General features: G+C 39.8%; 1 protein-coding gene across 2 annotated transcripts in view; it reads left to right on the top strand.

Annotated features, from left to right (window-relative positions):
• Positions 1–16,017, top strand: part of LOC109424968 (ras GTPase-activating protein-binding protein 1) — a 41,336-nt gene extending 25,319 nt beyond the window's left edge. Inside the window, exons 4-6 of one of the 2 annotated variants that reach the window (XM_029862433.2) lie at positions 835–1,073; positions 1,136–1,468; positions 14,211–16,017. In XM_029862433.2, the coding sequence (XP_029718293.2) occupies positions 835–1,073; positions 1,136–1,468; positions 14,211–14,231 (593 nt within the window). In that variant the 3' untranslated portion in view covers positions 14,232–16,017. Of the gene's footprint in view, positions 1–834; positions 1,074–1,135; positions 2,061–14,210 lie in introns of those variants that run through there. The other variant, XM_062843588.1, reaches the window with a different exon arrangement.
• Positions 16,018–16,322: the final 305 nt, after the last annotated feature.

Genomic DNA, 16,322 nt, shown 5'->3' with positions numbered 1-16,322 from the left:
CTAACATGGGGATCAGACGCTGTTGTGAGCCGCTCCTCCTGGAGAACAGACGCTCAGGTTTACCGAAGCAAACCCCCCCTTCCCTGTCAGCCTACGACCAAAGTTCCCACCGGGGTTTGTTACCCGATCTTCCCTGAGGTTGCTCATAGTTTCCGGCCGGTACCGCGTGGAGGTAGGGATAGGAGTTGCTGGGCAGAGGCTAGTGGATCACAATGGGATCTGAATTGCGCAGCATACCCAGCGCAGCATACCCAGCCTACCGTGCCAAAATGACCATTAGGCTAAACGACAGTTATGTCAAACGGGAATCTCTGGAATAACCCTTGGAGGAATCACGTAGATACATCGACAATGATTTTTCATAAGGGCCTAACTGACTTGATCGATTTCTCTTCGTCGACTCTCTGTTTCACTAATAACTTAATCAAAACGAACAAAATCATTATTCTGTTTGTTTCTATAGAAAGATGTAGTCATCTCGTTCGCATTTCAATCAAAAAATTTTGGGAAAACTCAATACACATTCTGTAATAACACAAAGAGAGGATCGATGAAGAGAAATCGAAAATGTCAGTTAGGTCCTAATGAAGAATCAGTGTCGACATATTTTGAAGAATCTTATTAAAACTGCTTGGTGAAGCTAGTTCGGAAATACATGAAAGATCTTAATATTTAAGAAAGATACAGTTTGTTTCAACTACACTCAATCAATCATATCTATGGTCGTGTTAACTGAAACTACCAAAACATTGATTTCATTGCAAATGAACTATATTCAATTGAATAAATCAGCAGCACTCGTAAGCTAACCGAAATTTGGTCGATTCCTTACAGATCGTCGCCAGCAGAGCGGCTCCCAGTTCGGAGACAACCACCAGCTTTTCCTGGGCAACATTCCGCACCATGCCACCGAAGAGGAGCTGTCGGTGCTGTTCTCCAAGTACGGCACCGTGGTGGATCTGCGCATCCACTCGAAGCCAGGAGCAAAGGTTCCGGGAGTGCGTGCCCCTCCGAACTACGGCTTCATTACCTACGAGGATCCCTCTTCGGTTCAGAGCTGCCTAGCGGATACGGTAAGAATGACAAGGTTCAACAATGATACGCAGGTTAATAACTCGTCTAATTTTGTTTGCAGCCTCTGTTCTTCCCGGATAACTCCCCGGACGGTCAGAAGTTGAATGTGGAGGAAAAGAAGACCCGGATGCGCGGTCCCGGTGAGACGGGTGGCCGCATGGGCGGCAGCAATCTCGGCGGAAATGGAAGCGGATCACGAGGCGGCCCTGGTGGCCCGGGAGGTCAACAGCGTGGAGGCCCTGGTGGCCCCCAGGGGAACATGAACCGGGGCGGTTCGGGACAGCGCGGCCTGGGCGGAGTCGGTGCCGGCGGTGGCGGTAGCGGTCGCGGCGGATACCAGCGATCGGATCGGAGCAGCGTGACCGGAGGCGGTCAGCGATCTGGAAACGGAAACGTAAGTAGCAACAACTCTTACGGGGGCGGTCCTGGCAGCACCTACGGAGGACGACGTTAGTAGGACAGAGACAGAGACAGCCATGCGGCTAGAAATCCAACATTTAGCAAGCAAACATAAAATATCATTTTACTATCGACTCGAAATCATATTTGCCAATCTCTCTATCTATTATTGAAACAAGAAGAAAACAAAATGCATTACACACACATACATACACATTAATAACGTAAACAATCGGCCGTAGCAAGAGGGTTGCTATAAACGCCGTTTTCTCTTTATGTTTTTGAATTTTTCGTTTTCTTTTCGCGCGTAGGATGTGATATAGTTCTATTGATTAACAAACAAAAGAGAAAAAAAAACATTAATAAGTAAAAGGAAACTGCAAAGAAAAGGAAAACAACTATGAAACGAAATCATACAACAACAATGAATTTGTGTTCCCGCTATTCACTTTTTTCTAGTCCTAAAAAGAATAGTAATCGCGAACAGACGAACAGGTAATGTTCCCCCTGCCCCACAGTACAGCAAAACGATGTAACACAAATGGAATAAAAGTACGATTTTCCAAAATCGAAAAAAATGAAAACCATCTTGCGTTGTTGTTGGTGTTGTTTTTGATTCCCTGACTGAGAATTCCGATTGTCCGATTTGTTGTGTGTTGGCGTCTCAGCTAGGGGGTAGTTCATTTTATCTGATAGAGGGATAGAGTTCTCGCGCTTATACGGGCGTATCTGCAATGATCGATTTCTCTTCATCGACTTTCCTTTTGGTCAATAACTTAGCCGGCAAATCATTTCCAGTTATTTTTATTGTTCTAGATGCTAGATCACATCAAGAGATCATCCTAACACTGATCGTATTGCCCGAAAAAATCCAGAGAAAATCGATGAAGAGAAATCGATTATTGAAGGTACGTCTGTATGATACTAAACGCGAGAGTTTCGTGCTAGTTGGGATGTGGGTGGGTGAGCTTTGGCTAGGGATTATGTGCCGTGGGAACAGGACCGCCACCTCGAGAGCTGTTTTTTATGTTTTACCAGAAAATGTCCGTGATTTTGTCTATAAGGTTATTCAAAAGTTAGTTTAGTAAACAAAAGGTCAAAACTAAAAAGTCATTGGGAATGGTTTGGCGCCAGAAGCAGGCTAGCGCTTCAGCCTTGCTGTTTAAAACTGTGTTTGGAGGAAATGTCAATGCTGAACCTTTAACCCTCGAGCAGTCGCGTCTTCGACCACCGTCAGCGACACCACGTACACGCTGTGTACTGCAAGAATGCATTTCTGATAGTGCGTGTACTCAGTACACGACGCGACCGCTCCCAGGTTAAGTTCATATCGGGAGCACCCGCATACTCGTCGATGTCACTGAACGATCCTGCGAACGTTCTCTAATTTGAGCTATGACAATGCACGTGAGCGGGGAATAGCTTTCATCGTGATGGACGTTATGCAATGCAAAGGGCCATGATCGGTTGGTGGCTTATCGATGAAAGAATGTGCTAACTGCGGATCAAGGACTGATTCATCAACTTCAGCATAATCAACGTGCATATCAGTGATTCACAGGCCCATTTTTTCAACTGCTCGTATTGCAACACTTGGATCGATTTGTAAAAAATTCATCATGTTATTCTTGATTATTTCTGGAGTAGAACAACTTTCATAAAAAGCATTGCAAGGAAGTCTACGGCAACATAAAAAACTGGATATCATGTGCGGCCCGCGGGCAGTACTTTAGTGAACACGGGTGTACAGTACTCACACCGGAAACATAGATTCTACGTGCAAATGGAATGCGAATACAGTCGCATCTTAAGCCACGACAGAAACGCTCATATAGGCCATCATGAGGTATTTACACCAACGATTGGAAAGTTCAGCTCTCACAAAGCGGCCTACGACTCAGTGATTTCATCGTCTTCAAGAACATAGCCATTCGTTGCACCTTCTTCTAGCACAGACACTTTTATCGTTACACCTGGAGATCACCAGCAGAACGGATCCCAAATCGTCCACGTTGATTGATGGACGGCACATCTTCGACATTCCCGACTTCAGGGCCTATCGACTCTCAAACTACATGGTGATGATCACACAGCACCCAAAACTCTCCGTCATTAACAACGTATGGTACCGACGGCAGCCCGGTACTACAATAGACCAGACCTTCACCGTGTGGTAAATCCTCCAAAAATGCCACGAATATCACATCCCAACCAGTTCATCGACTGGCGGCGTACAACAGTATCAGTCGCACAGAACTATGAAAAATCTTGGACGTGAACTGCTTCTCCGGGAAGCTTACTAGATTGATTAAATCGGTGTAAAAAAACTTCTTTTCGGGCGATCTGCTTGACTTGCCGGAGACTAAGGCAAGGTCGTGGATTCTCATGCTTGCTGTTTGATATCGCCCTGGAAGGTGTTATGCGACAAGCCGGACTCAACAGCCGGGCATGATTTTCACGAAATCTGGCCAATTTGTCTGTTTCGCGGATGACGTGAATATTATTGCTAGGCTAGCTTAGAACTGTACACTCGTTTGCCGTAAAGCACGGCAGGTCGGACTGGTGGTAAATGCGTCAAAAACGAAGTACAGCCAGCATGGAGGAACCCCGAACGACAGGGCAACCCAACTAACATTTTCAGCGCTATAAGCTTCAGCCATTTGCTTTTTGTTGTGTAACCATCGAATAAAGGCAGTCAACGCTGAATAAAAGGGAAGCTAGTCAAATATAAATCATAAGCTAATACACGACTGCAAAACAAGCACCATACAGCTACCAAACTCGGTTTTCAGAAATCCATTGCTTGTTACTGGGGTTGCCTTTACTCGAAGACGACTAATAACAAGACAGACATCTACCCTCTTGCTCCATATACCTTGGGAGCTACAAGCCCAAGAAACAGAGCTAGTTGAATAACAGTTTCTTAAACCAAAGTTTGCTCAAGAGTGGTTTCTTCCACGCTTGTACAGCAAAAATGTTTGTTGGGAGCACACTAGCGCCACGAACGACTTCAGGGAACAACATCATGAATGAGTGTGCATTAGTATGGGACACGCTTGTATGGAAAAAATAAATCCTCGCTCCAGTCGACTTTTTAGATCCCATTTGGGTCCCATATGAACTGTACAAAATTTCAGCGCAATCGGTGAAACTATAATTTAGCGCAAGCGGTTCAAACTTTTCATAGGATTTACTATGGGAAAAGTTACACTTTCAAACAAAAAATCCCAGAGGTCGCCCTTTGTCTCCTTAATTCAAATCGATCAACGTTTCCTGTAGAAATAACATTTATGAAACTTTCCTTCGAAGACTGCAAAACGATTGGATGCTTGTGGAAAAAGTTATTGATTTATTACCGATTAGTGATCCAACGAACGGCTTTTTGCTTTGTTTTATCAGCAGCACTGCTGCTGCCGTTGTTGCATGGTGTGGCGGGAGGCATCACCACCCCCAGAAACAGCAGCAGCCAAGGCAGCATCTACAGTGCTGCTAATAAAACAAAACAAAAAGCCGTTCGTTGGATCACTAATCGGTAATAAATCAATAACTTTTTCCACAAGCATCCAATCGTTTTGCAGTATTAGAAGGAAAGTTTCAAAAATGATTTTTATACAAGAAACGTTGATCGATTTGAATTAAGAAGACAAGGGGCGACCTCTGGGATTTTTTATCTGAAAGTGTAACTTTTCCCATAGTAAATCCTATGCAAACTTTGAACCGCTTGCGCTAAATTATAGTTTCACCGATTGCGCTGAAATTTTGCACAGTCCATATGGGATCTAAGTGGAATCGGAAAAGTCGACTGGAGCGAGAATTTGATGTTTGTCCCATACTAGTGTGCATGTGATGCTACCATTTCCGTGTACGTATTTGCATGTACACGCACACAATCATGTTTTAATGTTCCTGTGAATCGTTGAGGTTTCAACCATGTCGCCTACAACAGGGTGGGAGCTGTCTGTCTTGTTATTAGCCGTCTTCGCTTTACTCCACTCTACACGGAGCCGCCAAACTACCCAAAATTGAGTTCTTTAGACGCAATCCCATAGTTCGGCCCAATAAGCCAAATTTGAGTAAATCGATTAAACTCACACTAGGTAAATTGCCTTCACTTCCAGCAAAAACATTTACTTAAGAGTAGGTAAATTCAACCCAAGACCCCCCCCCCCCTCATTCAACCCAAATTTGAGTAATCCTGCATTTACCCAAAATTGGCTTATTGGCCTCAAGGACCCCCGTTGGGTAGATGCATCTCTGTTTGTTTTTGACAACATCGGTGAGGGAAAGAGGCAAAACAACCTAATTTTGGGTAACTAGTTTATTCGATATACTCAGTTTTGAGTTAAATCGACCCAAAAATTAGGTAGTTTGATTTCTCCGTGTATAGTCTATTTTACGAAACGACAACAGTGTTGATATTGATATTAACACTCACGGGCTTGGGCGCAACATCCTGTCAAATTTTCATTCATGAAATGAGCGATCAGCTGATCCGAAATGTCTCGTAAAATGGCTCATTCCAACTCCGGGAGATTTCCCGGAAGATGTGAAAACTTGAACAAATCGAATAGGAGTCTCCACTAACAAAATAGCTGCTACTATACAGTACAATTCGTTATACTGACAAATCCCCAAACCAGCAGCGCTTTAAAGGCCGTTATGCGATTTTATTACAGCTAGAAGCTGCAATAAAGATACTAGTCCTGTTCAACGACGTAGGTTTAACTTGCTCGAAGTTGCTGCATCCTACTCTTACCCATTTGTCAACAAACAGGAAAGAGCGGGATGGAGCAAGTTCGAGCAAGTTCAACCTATATGTCGTTGAACAGAACTACTGTTTCTTTACCAACACGGCTTGTCGGATGTAAACATTATTGTCAAAACAAACTTTGAGCGGGATATATAGCTACTACACAAATTCTTTACAGCTATCCATCTCTGTGCTGTGAAATTATTTGGGTTGCTCTTATTGCACTTTAATTCAATGCCAGAAGATTTGCCGGAAGATGTGCAAATCGAGTAAGAGTCTCAGCCACTACAACAGCTGCTTTTATACAGTACGTTTTGTAATATTGCCAAAACACAAAACAGCAGCGCTTCGTAGTCGTTTAAAGAACACTTTTTCAGCTAGAAGCTGTGAAGAAGAATCTGTTGGCGCAACCACACAGCTTGTTCAATATAAACATTATTGAGTTTGACGTTTCACAAGCTTTTGCAGTAAGATGAAGTTGGGTAAGGTTTCTTGTGGCACAATTATGAAGCCTTGTCTGGAGTAAAACAAAACGGTCTATTTTCTATGCTATTTGTATATAGCAGTGTGGCAGCGAGGACATCATCGGGACCAGTGGATACGGAGATCGGAAGTTCGATTTCAAGTAGCGGCAACTACTTTAATTATTTAATTTTAAAAGTGATAATTCCAGTTCCACATGTATTGCGTCCCGGTATCCATAACCTAATTATATTTAATCGATTAATTTGGGGGATGTCGTATAACTATTATTTAACAACTGCGAAAAGGCTGAAAAAGCGCCTTCTCAAAATGTTATTCAGTTAGTGGTTACATAGGAGCCGAGAAAAGAGCGATGACTTATTCGTGGCATAGAAGCTTCTCGCACAGCATATACTTGTGGATTAAGTTCGCCAGATTCATTGGTATAGGGCTTGCATAGAAGCTTCCGTCCATATGTACAACACAGTAACTCAGCATCAAGCCGTATTGAGGACGCTTTGTTGACGTTTACATTCACAATAAATGTTAGTTGGGAAGCCTAGGCATCAGTGTTACGATAGACGAGGATACCATTTGGAGAACTTCGTCTACCTCGGCAGACAACAACGTTAACCGTGAAATATGGGGGCGTATCGAATGTGGATGTCGGGCCTATCATAGGCTTCACAAGAACCTGCGGTCGAAAAAAGATTCACCTTCGCACCAAATGCACCGTGTACATAAGACGCTGATAAGACCGGTGGTGCTCTATGGGCACGAGACCCTGACCGGTGTTGGAAAACGGTGTGTAACGGCGAAGAATGAACCACGAACTTGCTGCACTCAACGGCGAACCTAACATATGGAAGGTGGCAAAAGCTGGAAGGATACGATGGGAAGGGCAAGTTAAGAGAATACCGGACAACAACCCGGCAAAACTAATGTTCGTAAGAGATCCGGGTGGTACAAGAAGATCTGGTGGGCTGCGTGCAAGGTTGGCAGATCAGGTGGGAAGAGATCTAGTGAACGTTGGGCGTAATCGATGTAGGTAGGAGATATCTCAATATTGACAAGCCGTAAACCGTGCATTTTGGAGATGACCCATTTGAAACTATTTTTTCGAAGACTCTGTCACTTGAATATGCTGGTTCATATCCTAATTACTTGATTGACAAAGGCTGACCAAAAGAACTTTGCGAATTCAATGCGCTAGAATGATAAACATTTTTGTTTATTTACATCTGCAAGTTTCCTCAGCACCACATCCTCTCTCCTCTTCTTGGCGTAACGTCCTCACTGGGACAAAGCCTGCTTCTCAGCTTAGTGTTCTATGAGCACTTCCACAGTTATTAACTGAGAGCTTCCTCTGCCAATGACCATTTTGCATGTGTATATCGTGTGGCAGGCACGAAGATACTCTATGCCCAAGGAAGTCAAGGAAATTTCCTTTACGAAAAGATCCTGGACCGACCGGGAATCGAACCCGTCACCCTCAGCATGGTCATGCTGAATACCCGTGCGTTTACCGCCTCGGCTATGTGGGCCCTCAGCACCACATCCTCTTTTCGTAAACATGTTGGTGAGATTGACAAACATTAATTTCAAGGAAAATAATGATATTTTCAGTAAGGAAATGATTGCTGCCCGTGCAGAGCAATCTAATTTTGCGATTTATTCTAAAAATTGCCGTCATCTCTTCATTAAATCTGTAAAATCCGTGGTAATACGACACAGGGGATCCAAAATAAATGGGGGTCCAATATTGGTTACGTTTCCCTATATAAAATGAATTTCTGTCTGTCTGACCCTTATGGATTACACTAAACTGAGGGGTGGCCAAAATGTTTGGAATCGGCAATTGAATGTGAATTGAACGTGTAAACACCACCATTCATCTCACTTGAGTAACTCACTTGACTTGAACGAAAGTTGAACTTTTTCACTCAAGTCAAACGAAATCATCCCACTTGCCCCGTCTAAACCCGCGATTCATGTGAGTTGAATTCAAGTCATCTGTCAAGCGAGATGAGTTAAATTCAGTTTGCTTACGGCACCGTACGAGTTGAACAATGTAAACACATGCTTCAACTGAGATGAATTCAAGAGCATGAAAGTAAGGACTGTTCAATTTATAAAACGGACAACTTGCTTGTGCGATATCTTTTTTATTTTTCAATAAAATCATCATCAGTTTTTTGCATAACTTTCTATTGCTATTCTCAAATGTAGGAAAAATATAACATTAAGTAAAATGTTCTTTATTGTGTAACTGAAGCGGTTTTCGTAAAACATCAATAAAAACCCATTACTCAAAATTTGACATAACTTTCAACATACTTAATATGCACATTTTCATGAAGTTTTCAATGTATTGGAATCTTATACTATTCTACTAAAGGTAATGCTTAATAGTTGGTCAGTAATAATGCACCAAGCAGTCTCCGGCTTGATATAGTGAGTTGCCTTATTTTCATAGAAATTATGGAAAAAATGTTCATTTAAGCCCTGTGCTGCAATAACATAACTGATTCGGCTAAAAATTTGTCCAGAGTAGTAGAATATTGGTGTCTGAATGAAATAGAAAAAAAAATTACTTATAATTGCATTTTTCATCAAAAATTCAATCCATAAAGATGGTCATATTTGAAAATTTCATTGTTTTTGCTCCATTGATGCAGATTTTCGACTCTAGCGAATCTTGTTATTATTTTTTCAGCGAAGTTGGTCCTATGTTATTGTACACCTTATTTAATAATAATCGGATGCAAAGTTTTCATTTCCAACATTATTGTTATGCAAAATTTGCATTAGGTTGCATTGTTATTTGTAAGAACCATCAAAGAACGAAACAGTTTTGATTACTATGTCCGCAATAGCGCACAATAACCAAACCAGCAATGCTATTAAGAAGCAGTTTTCTGAATTTAAAACCTCATTATTCCCACTTTCGACTGGATGCATAAAAAAATTGATTATTTAATATTTTCATGCCCTTTTTGCTTTACAATTGAATTTTATTGAAAAAATCGAATCTTACTTGAGACTTTAATATCTCAACACCTAATTTTCCGATTGAGTTTAAATTTTGCCAGAATGTTTATTACTCATGCTGCTACAGCATGGCACACACTTTTCTGGTATTAAAAACGATATACCATATGTGAACAGTAATTTTATATATATTTTAAATTTTCACCAATCGAAAAATTTACCTTATTTAACACCTGGCCGATTTTCTATAAAATAAAACTATTTTTATTCGATTCAAAAATGATCACTATAATGACAGATGATGTACTGAACAACGAAGCAAGGGTGGTTAAATTTGAACTACGCGTCTTCTTTTTATAGCCTTGTAAAGTTGTCCGTTTTATAAATTGAACAGTCCTTAGACACTCAAGTCATTTGCTCAGTCTGAACACGTCATTCCATTGGATTGAACATGTTTGAAAAGTTTGCAAGTCAGATTGTAACGGAAAAAAAGTTTTGCGGAACACTACAAATGCATTGTCCTCCCGATGGGTACCACAATGTAGACAACTGCTAACAGAACCCTACAAATGCGCTTTTTATTTTCCGCATCGAGCCCCATATTTTGAAACTAGTGGGATACTAAAAGTAAAATGGAACATTACAAATGCACAAATCACAAACATGCAACACATAACATTAATTTGTGCCCAGTCATCAATATGGATAACGAAGTCCGAACCCAGGATGACGAGGTGTCATTATTGTTCTTGGTCCATCAGTCATCCTAGAAATGTATTTTGTTTGGCAGTTCGCCGTTTAGTTCGCAGCATCTGTTGCTGCATTCATAGCTTGTTTTGGTCTAGGAATTTCTAATCCTAAGGGGGCATCCCGATCTGAGCAACAACACAAGACCGTCTACGATTTGATGTCCGTGTTAGGAGACGGCTTGTGTGTTTTGTACTGGATCACTTCTAAAATGTTTGGAGCACTACAAATGCACATTAAAATTCAGGGACAGATGTACAAATCTAAGTATAACATACAAAATAAACTGACAAAATGTTCACAACAATTTACAAACGTAACACACGTAGAATTTTCCAAGAATTGCATCATTTCAAACGAACAATCAAAACCAGGCATAAGCCTGCGATTCATGTGTGTTGAATTCAAGTCATCTATCAACTGAGATGAATTCAGTTCAGTTTGCTTTACGCACCGTACGAGTTGAACAATGTAAACACTTGCATCAACTGAGATGCATTCAAGTGAACACTCAAGCCATTTTCTCAGTCTAAAGATATCATTCATTGGATGATTGTTCAGTATTGTGTTGTTTTTTGCTGAGTATTGTGTTGTTCTTTGCAGAGAAGAACATTAATTAAGGCAATTAGATGATCGGCATTGAAGCATAAAAACCACACGACAATTGGTGAGATCTTTCCAATATTATTTATTTATTAATAATTCTATTTCAGTATATATTTGCTATACAACTGCATATAAGTTGAAAATTCGCTATTTTCAACATCCTTTCATCTATTGGAAGCTGCTTCAGTTCTGGGCTCTTTCTAAGTTGATGAAGGGATTTATAAATGCTTGCAAGGACTTGGCCAGGTGTGTGGAGCTGAGTGAATCTATGACATTGTAGATAGTAGCGACATCAGCAATGTAAATGGATATATTCAACTTTGCAACTCCATCCAAGATTTGTGCAAGTATTCATTCTATGCTATGCTATGCTATGCTAAAGATATCATTCATTGGATGTAACATATTCGAGAAGTTTGCAAGTGAAATGCTCGTTTCAAAGGAACAGTCTAATAGTAATGCCTGGTTTAGACTGTTCAATTGAAACAAGCATCTGACTTGCAAACTTCTCAAACATGTTCGATCCAACGGAATGACGCATGCTCTTGAATGCATCATGCATCTCAGTTGAAGCGAGTGTTTACATTGTTCAACTCGTGCGGTGCGTAAACAAACTGAATTCAATTTATCTCGCTTGACTGATGACTTTAATTCAACTCACATGAATCGCGGGTGTTGACGGGATGATTTTGTTTGACTTGAATGAAAAAGTTCAACTTTCGTTCAAGTCAAGTGAGTTGCTCAAGTGAGATGAATGGTGATGTTTACACAATCAATTCGCATTCAATTGGGCACTTTCCATTATTGGCTTGAATCAAGTCACTTGCACCGGCTCAACCAGGCATAATACGAAGGGGTGTTTGCAAAGCCTTGACCGTGGCCGATACTTTACAGGGTCGAATAAATTGTGAATTTACACTTCCAACATCAATGTTCGACCACGGCTGCTGCAGAACAGTTCGATGCTGAGGCTTCCACTTCATCGTAGCAATTACGGGTTAGGAAGTGTTTTACAAGGGTTTCAGTATATTTTCAACTGTGTGACATCAGCATTTAACTTAGCCATGATTAAAAGGTGGAAGCAGCACTTTGATAAGCACGTGAATAGCGTAGAGAACGAAATCACGGAGGACCTCCCCTGTCAGCCTACGACCAAACTTCCCACCAGGGATGATCACTCGATCTTCCCTGAGATTGCTCGCAGGTCTCATGATGGAGTGCATATCAGAGAAAGAGAGATTCGACGAAGAGAAATCGATTAAATCAATTAGGCCCTAATGAAAAATCGTTGTCGAAATAAATCGCACTCGGTCGTCGTATATAAGGACTGTTCATTAAAGAAAGTGGACACCTGTTTTTCAATAGAAAAGATTTATTTTCGAACAAATTCATCAGTTTATTTTTTATACAAGACAATCAACATACATGTGGCCGAATTCACGTGAGTTTGAACATTAACTTCGCATTTCTGAAGAACGCTTGGACTTTCTTCTTGATACCTCCCATTAGATTCCGCACAACTTTCTCCGTAAGCTTTCGTTGTGCCGCAGACCAAATTTTGTTGAAGCAATCAACAGAACTTGCTTCTCTTCCATATTTCTTGAGATGCCGCTTAATTATAGTCCAGTATCTTTTCGCAGGACGCAGTTCAGGGAAGTTTGATGGATTTTGCCATTTTTCGACAAAATAGACTTTTTCCGTCTTGAGCATCTCTAGTGTAGATGAAACGTAATGAGCGGATGCCAGATCCGGCCAAAACAATGGAGGATCCGTATGTTTTCGATAGATCACGCAGAAAAATGGCGCTTGTTTAAAACAATAAAACGCATGGTTGATTTTCAAACTGAGAATTTACTTATTCCAAAGTTATATTTAATTGTTTTCATTTAGGGTTTATCGATAAAAACAACCGATTACCATCATTTCATATAATGTCAAAAATTTCATTTGTTTCAACAAAATAAAAACCATAAACATGGTCCGAAACTTGGTCCGAAAGCACTCACACACCTATAAAATGCTTACCCCAACATCGCCACAACGAAGAAGGTGCAGCAAATCCATCACGCCAACTTCCAAGTGCAGCTTTGGTCGTGATGGATAACGCGCAGGTACTCTCGACAGCATCCACAAAAAGTTGATCGGCTTCGCCTTTTTGTCTTTTTTTAGTCGTTGTCCTCCCCATCCGCTCACCGACGGTCTAAAAATAGATTTCCGAGCTGCCGCAGGAGCTGCCGTCACCAACACAATCACATTCCGGCTTTGTTAGTCACAAAAGTGCAGTCGTTTAAAACAATATGTTATTTTATGTTGAAACTACCAAATCTCTGTTTGTTCTGACAAACTGTCAAAAATTTCGTCAAATGAAAACATTTGTATTATCAAACAGTTGCAACAGTTCAGTTTAAACTAGAAATCAGTTTGTCGCTATAGTAAACTGAAAAATCGGTTGATTTGAACTAGAATTTAATTATGTTTACAATTTATTTTTCTGTGTGATGGGTAGAAGTCGTTTTTTGACGCATTCCTTTATGTTATTTTCACTGTTGATTGTTCCTGTTGTGAAATACGAAGAACTGTTTAAGCCGCATGAACAATTGACTAGCCACACCTAAAACTTTTTCTCAAATTTTTCAGTTCTGATGTACTCTATATCATCCAGCACATCTGTCCCCTGCTCAGCGTTGGAAAATTGTGGTACTGGAAGTGTACTAGTATACCAATTCTCGAAACGATAACTTTTTGGAACACCATTTGTGCAGAATGTATCTGCTAGTCGCTAAGTTAATCCAACCCATCGCTCAAAATTTCTCACTTTTTTCCGTTTTCTTTGAATATGTTGCCGAAGTGAACAATGTTTTTACACACTGAGCAAAAATTCACATTTTTTTGTTTAGTTTTAACTCTAAACTATTGGTAAACAGATGTCCGCTTTCTTTAATGAACAGTCCTTACCTAAACTAATAAGATGAACAGTTTTGTGGTTAGGGGAAGATGAAGCATGATTGATGGAATTCTAATCTTTTTGTAGGGCGTGGCTCGGTTGCTTAGTTAGTAAAGCACTAATCTAGCGTACTAGGGTCGCGAGTTCAAATCTAGCCTGAGCTGTATTTTTTTTTTTCATAATATCCCTTTTTGGAATTCAAATATATTTACCTGTCTGTGTTTATTCTCCTTACAGTACCATCCATCAAATCGCTAAATCCGGTTAAAGTTCAGCAACGTACATAAGCAGCATACCTAATAGACACACATACACACCCACAAGCGTGCACATCATGTGTTGAACGCACTCTAGGAAGCAGCGTGTCCCGTGTCAGTAAATAAACATAATAATAGTAACTATAGAATAACAGGATCAATAATTCAACACAATTAAAACTACAATTATAGCAACAGCTACCCTTTCTACTGCTGCTATTTAGTACAACGCAGCAGTAAGAAGGAATCAAACAAGCATCCATTGTGTGAATATACATATATCTTATGTGAAACGTAACTGTAATAATTGAATATTTCACCACGCCGTAAGAGCATAAAACGTAAAGTAAGTCAACTAACACTAAAATTGACTTTGAAATTGGTTTGATAGAGAAACATGAGAAGAATATCAAAAAGAAAACACTGCGAAGCTAGACTCAAATCCAACAGACAGTGACTCAAATGCAATAGTTTTCTTCTAGCATCATGCAAACAATGAAATGCGAGTTTTTGAGTTGGATGTTTTTCACACTTTAGAAAGCAAAAGAATATTTCTTTTTGCGAAAGGAACAGTAAACTGCTGACTGGCAGATAGGTCTTTTTAATGAATTAACAAGGAAATTGCTTTAAACAAATCCTATAATTAGGCTTACTCACGCCACAAAACAACTAGACGTGGGTAGAACAATAGAGGAAAAGAAAACAATAAAATACTTTAAAAAAACGTTTTCACACATTTTTTATTTATCAGTGAAAGCGGATAAGGAACACCGATCAGGGGCACATTTTAAGGTGAAAGGTTAGATACAGTACCCAACAACAAGTTTAGATACCTATTCGAAGGAACATAATGCCAAACATACTATATGCTAATAAACAAACGCTTTCATTTTGGCAGGGTTGATAGATATCAGGGCTTGATATACATCATCACACTGGTGTCGATAGCATTTCATAACAGATTTCAGTTCCTGATATATGGCAACTCTGCCAAAAGGCTATATAGAGACCAACATTTCCTGTCTTCTTCCACATTGTGTGTCATTTTTTCTTCTTATTTTCAAGGATACCTACCTTCCACCAAGGTGCTCACTGTGTGCGCTCCTGTTTGTAAAAGAGGATCTCTAGAAGCTTTTAACGGAAAATAATAGAAGAAAAGCGTAATAAGAACAAATGAGATTGAAGTAGAAAAGCAGAAAATGTCTAGTTTATTTTTTTCCCATTTGCTGGACACGTTGTTTAGTCCTAAAATATATTTTACGGAAACTATCATAACAAATTAGTATTGTTTTGTCGATGAACGAAAGAGTGAACGTAGTTACAATGTATGCTAAACTTACTTAAGACTTCTTAAGGTAAAACAAAAAGATTAAAAAAAAAAACAAACAAAAAATGCAATTAGATCAGAGTAAGTAATTGAGGGCGAGTAAAACAGAAAATCACCTACTGAATACAAACACATACACACATTGCTAAGCAAGTTCTCACAGCAACAAAAAAAGAAGTGAAAGAAACTGTAGTAAAACCAATTTTAGATAGAAAACTGTTCACATAATTTTTAAATGTGCAGGAGTTTGTTTGACTATGATTTTACCTAGAGCGAGCGTTTTTTTATTTATAATTCAACAACCATAGGTAACACTTTGATAATTCAATATCACTAAACAAACAAGAAAACAACAAAAGAACGAACTGCACTACAGTTTTGAAAACAGAAGGAATTAGATACGCCATTTGAGTATCGTTTTCGTGTTTTGTGAAACTCTAAATTAATAACTGCTGAACAAGACATTGATTAGGAGAAACAAAATAAATTCAACAACTAATTGCTGAACAATGTGAGAAACGGAAGAAACTAAATTATTGAAAAATAATAATTAAATTAAAAAAAATCTTTTTAATGCGTACTGGTTTTATGTTCTTCGAAATCCTTGCGGCAACAATCCAACTCGTTGTGTTTTAATTCGGGAAGGTATTTTTCCACAAGTGACCCACATCTATTCAGCTACTTTAAACTCTCGCCATCTTGAATTTGGAGCCGCCATCTTACAATTGTATATTCTGGTTTCCATTTTTGGACTCCGGATATCTT

Source organism: Aedes albopictus, chromosome 1 (assembly GCF_035046485.1).
Source record: "Aedes albopictus strain Foshan chromosome 1, AalbF5, whole genome shotgun sequence".
Taxonomy (NCBI): Eukaryota; Metazoa; Arthropoda; class Insecta; order Diptera; family Culicidae; genus Aedes; species Aedes albopictus.
Note: the sequence above shows the minus strand (reverse complement) of the source record. Positions and strands in the feature narration are given on the sequence as shown.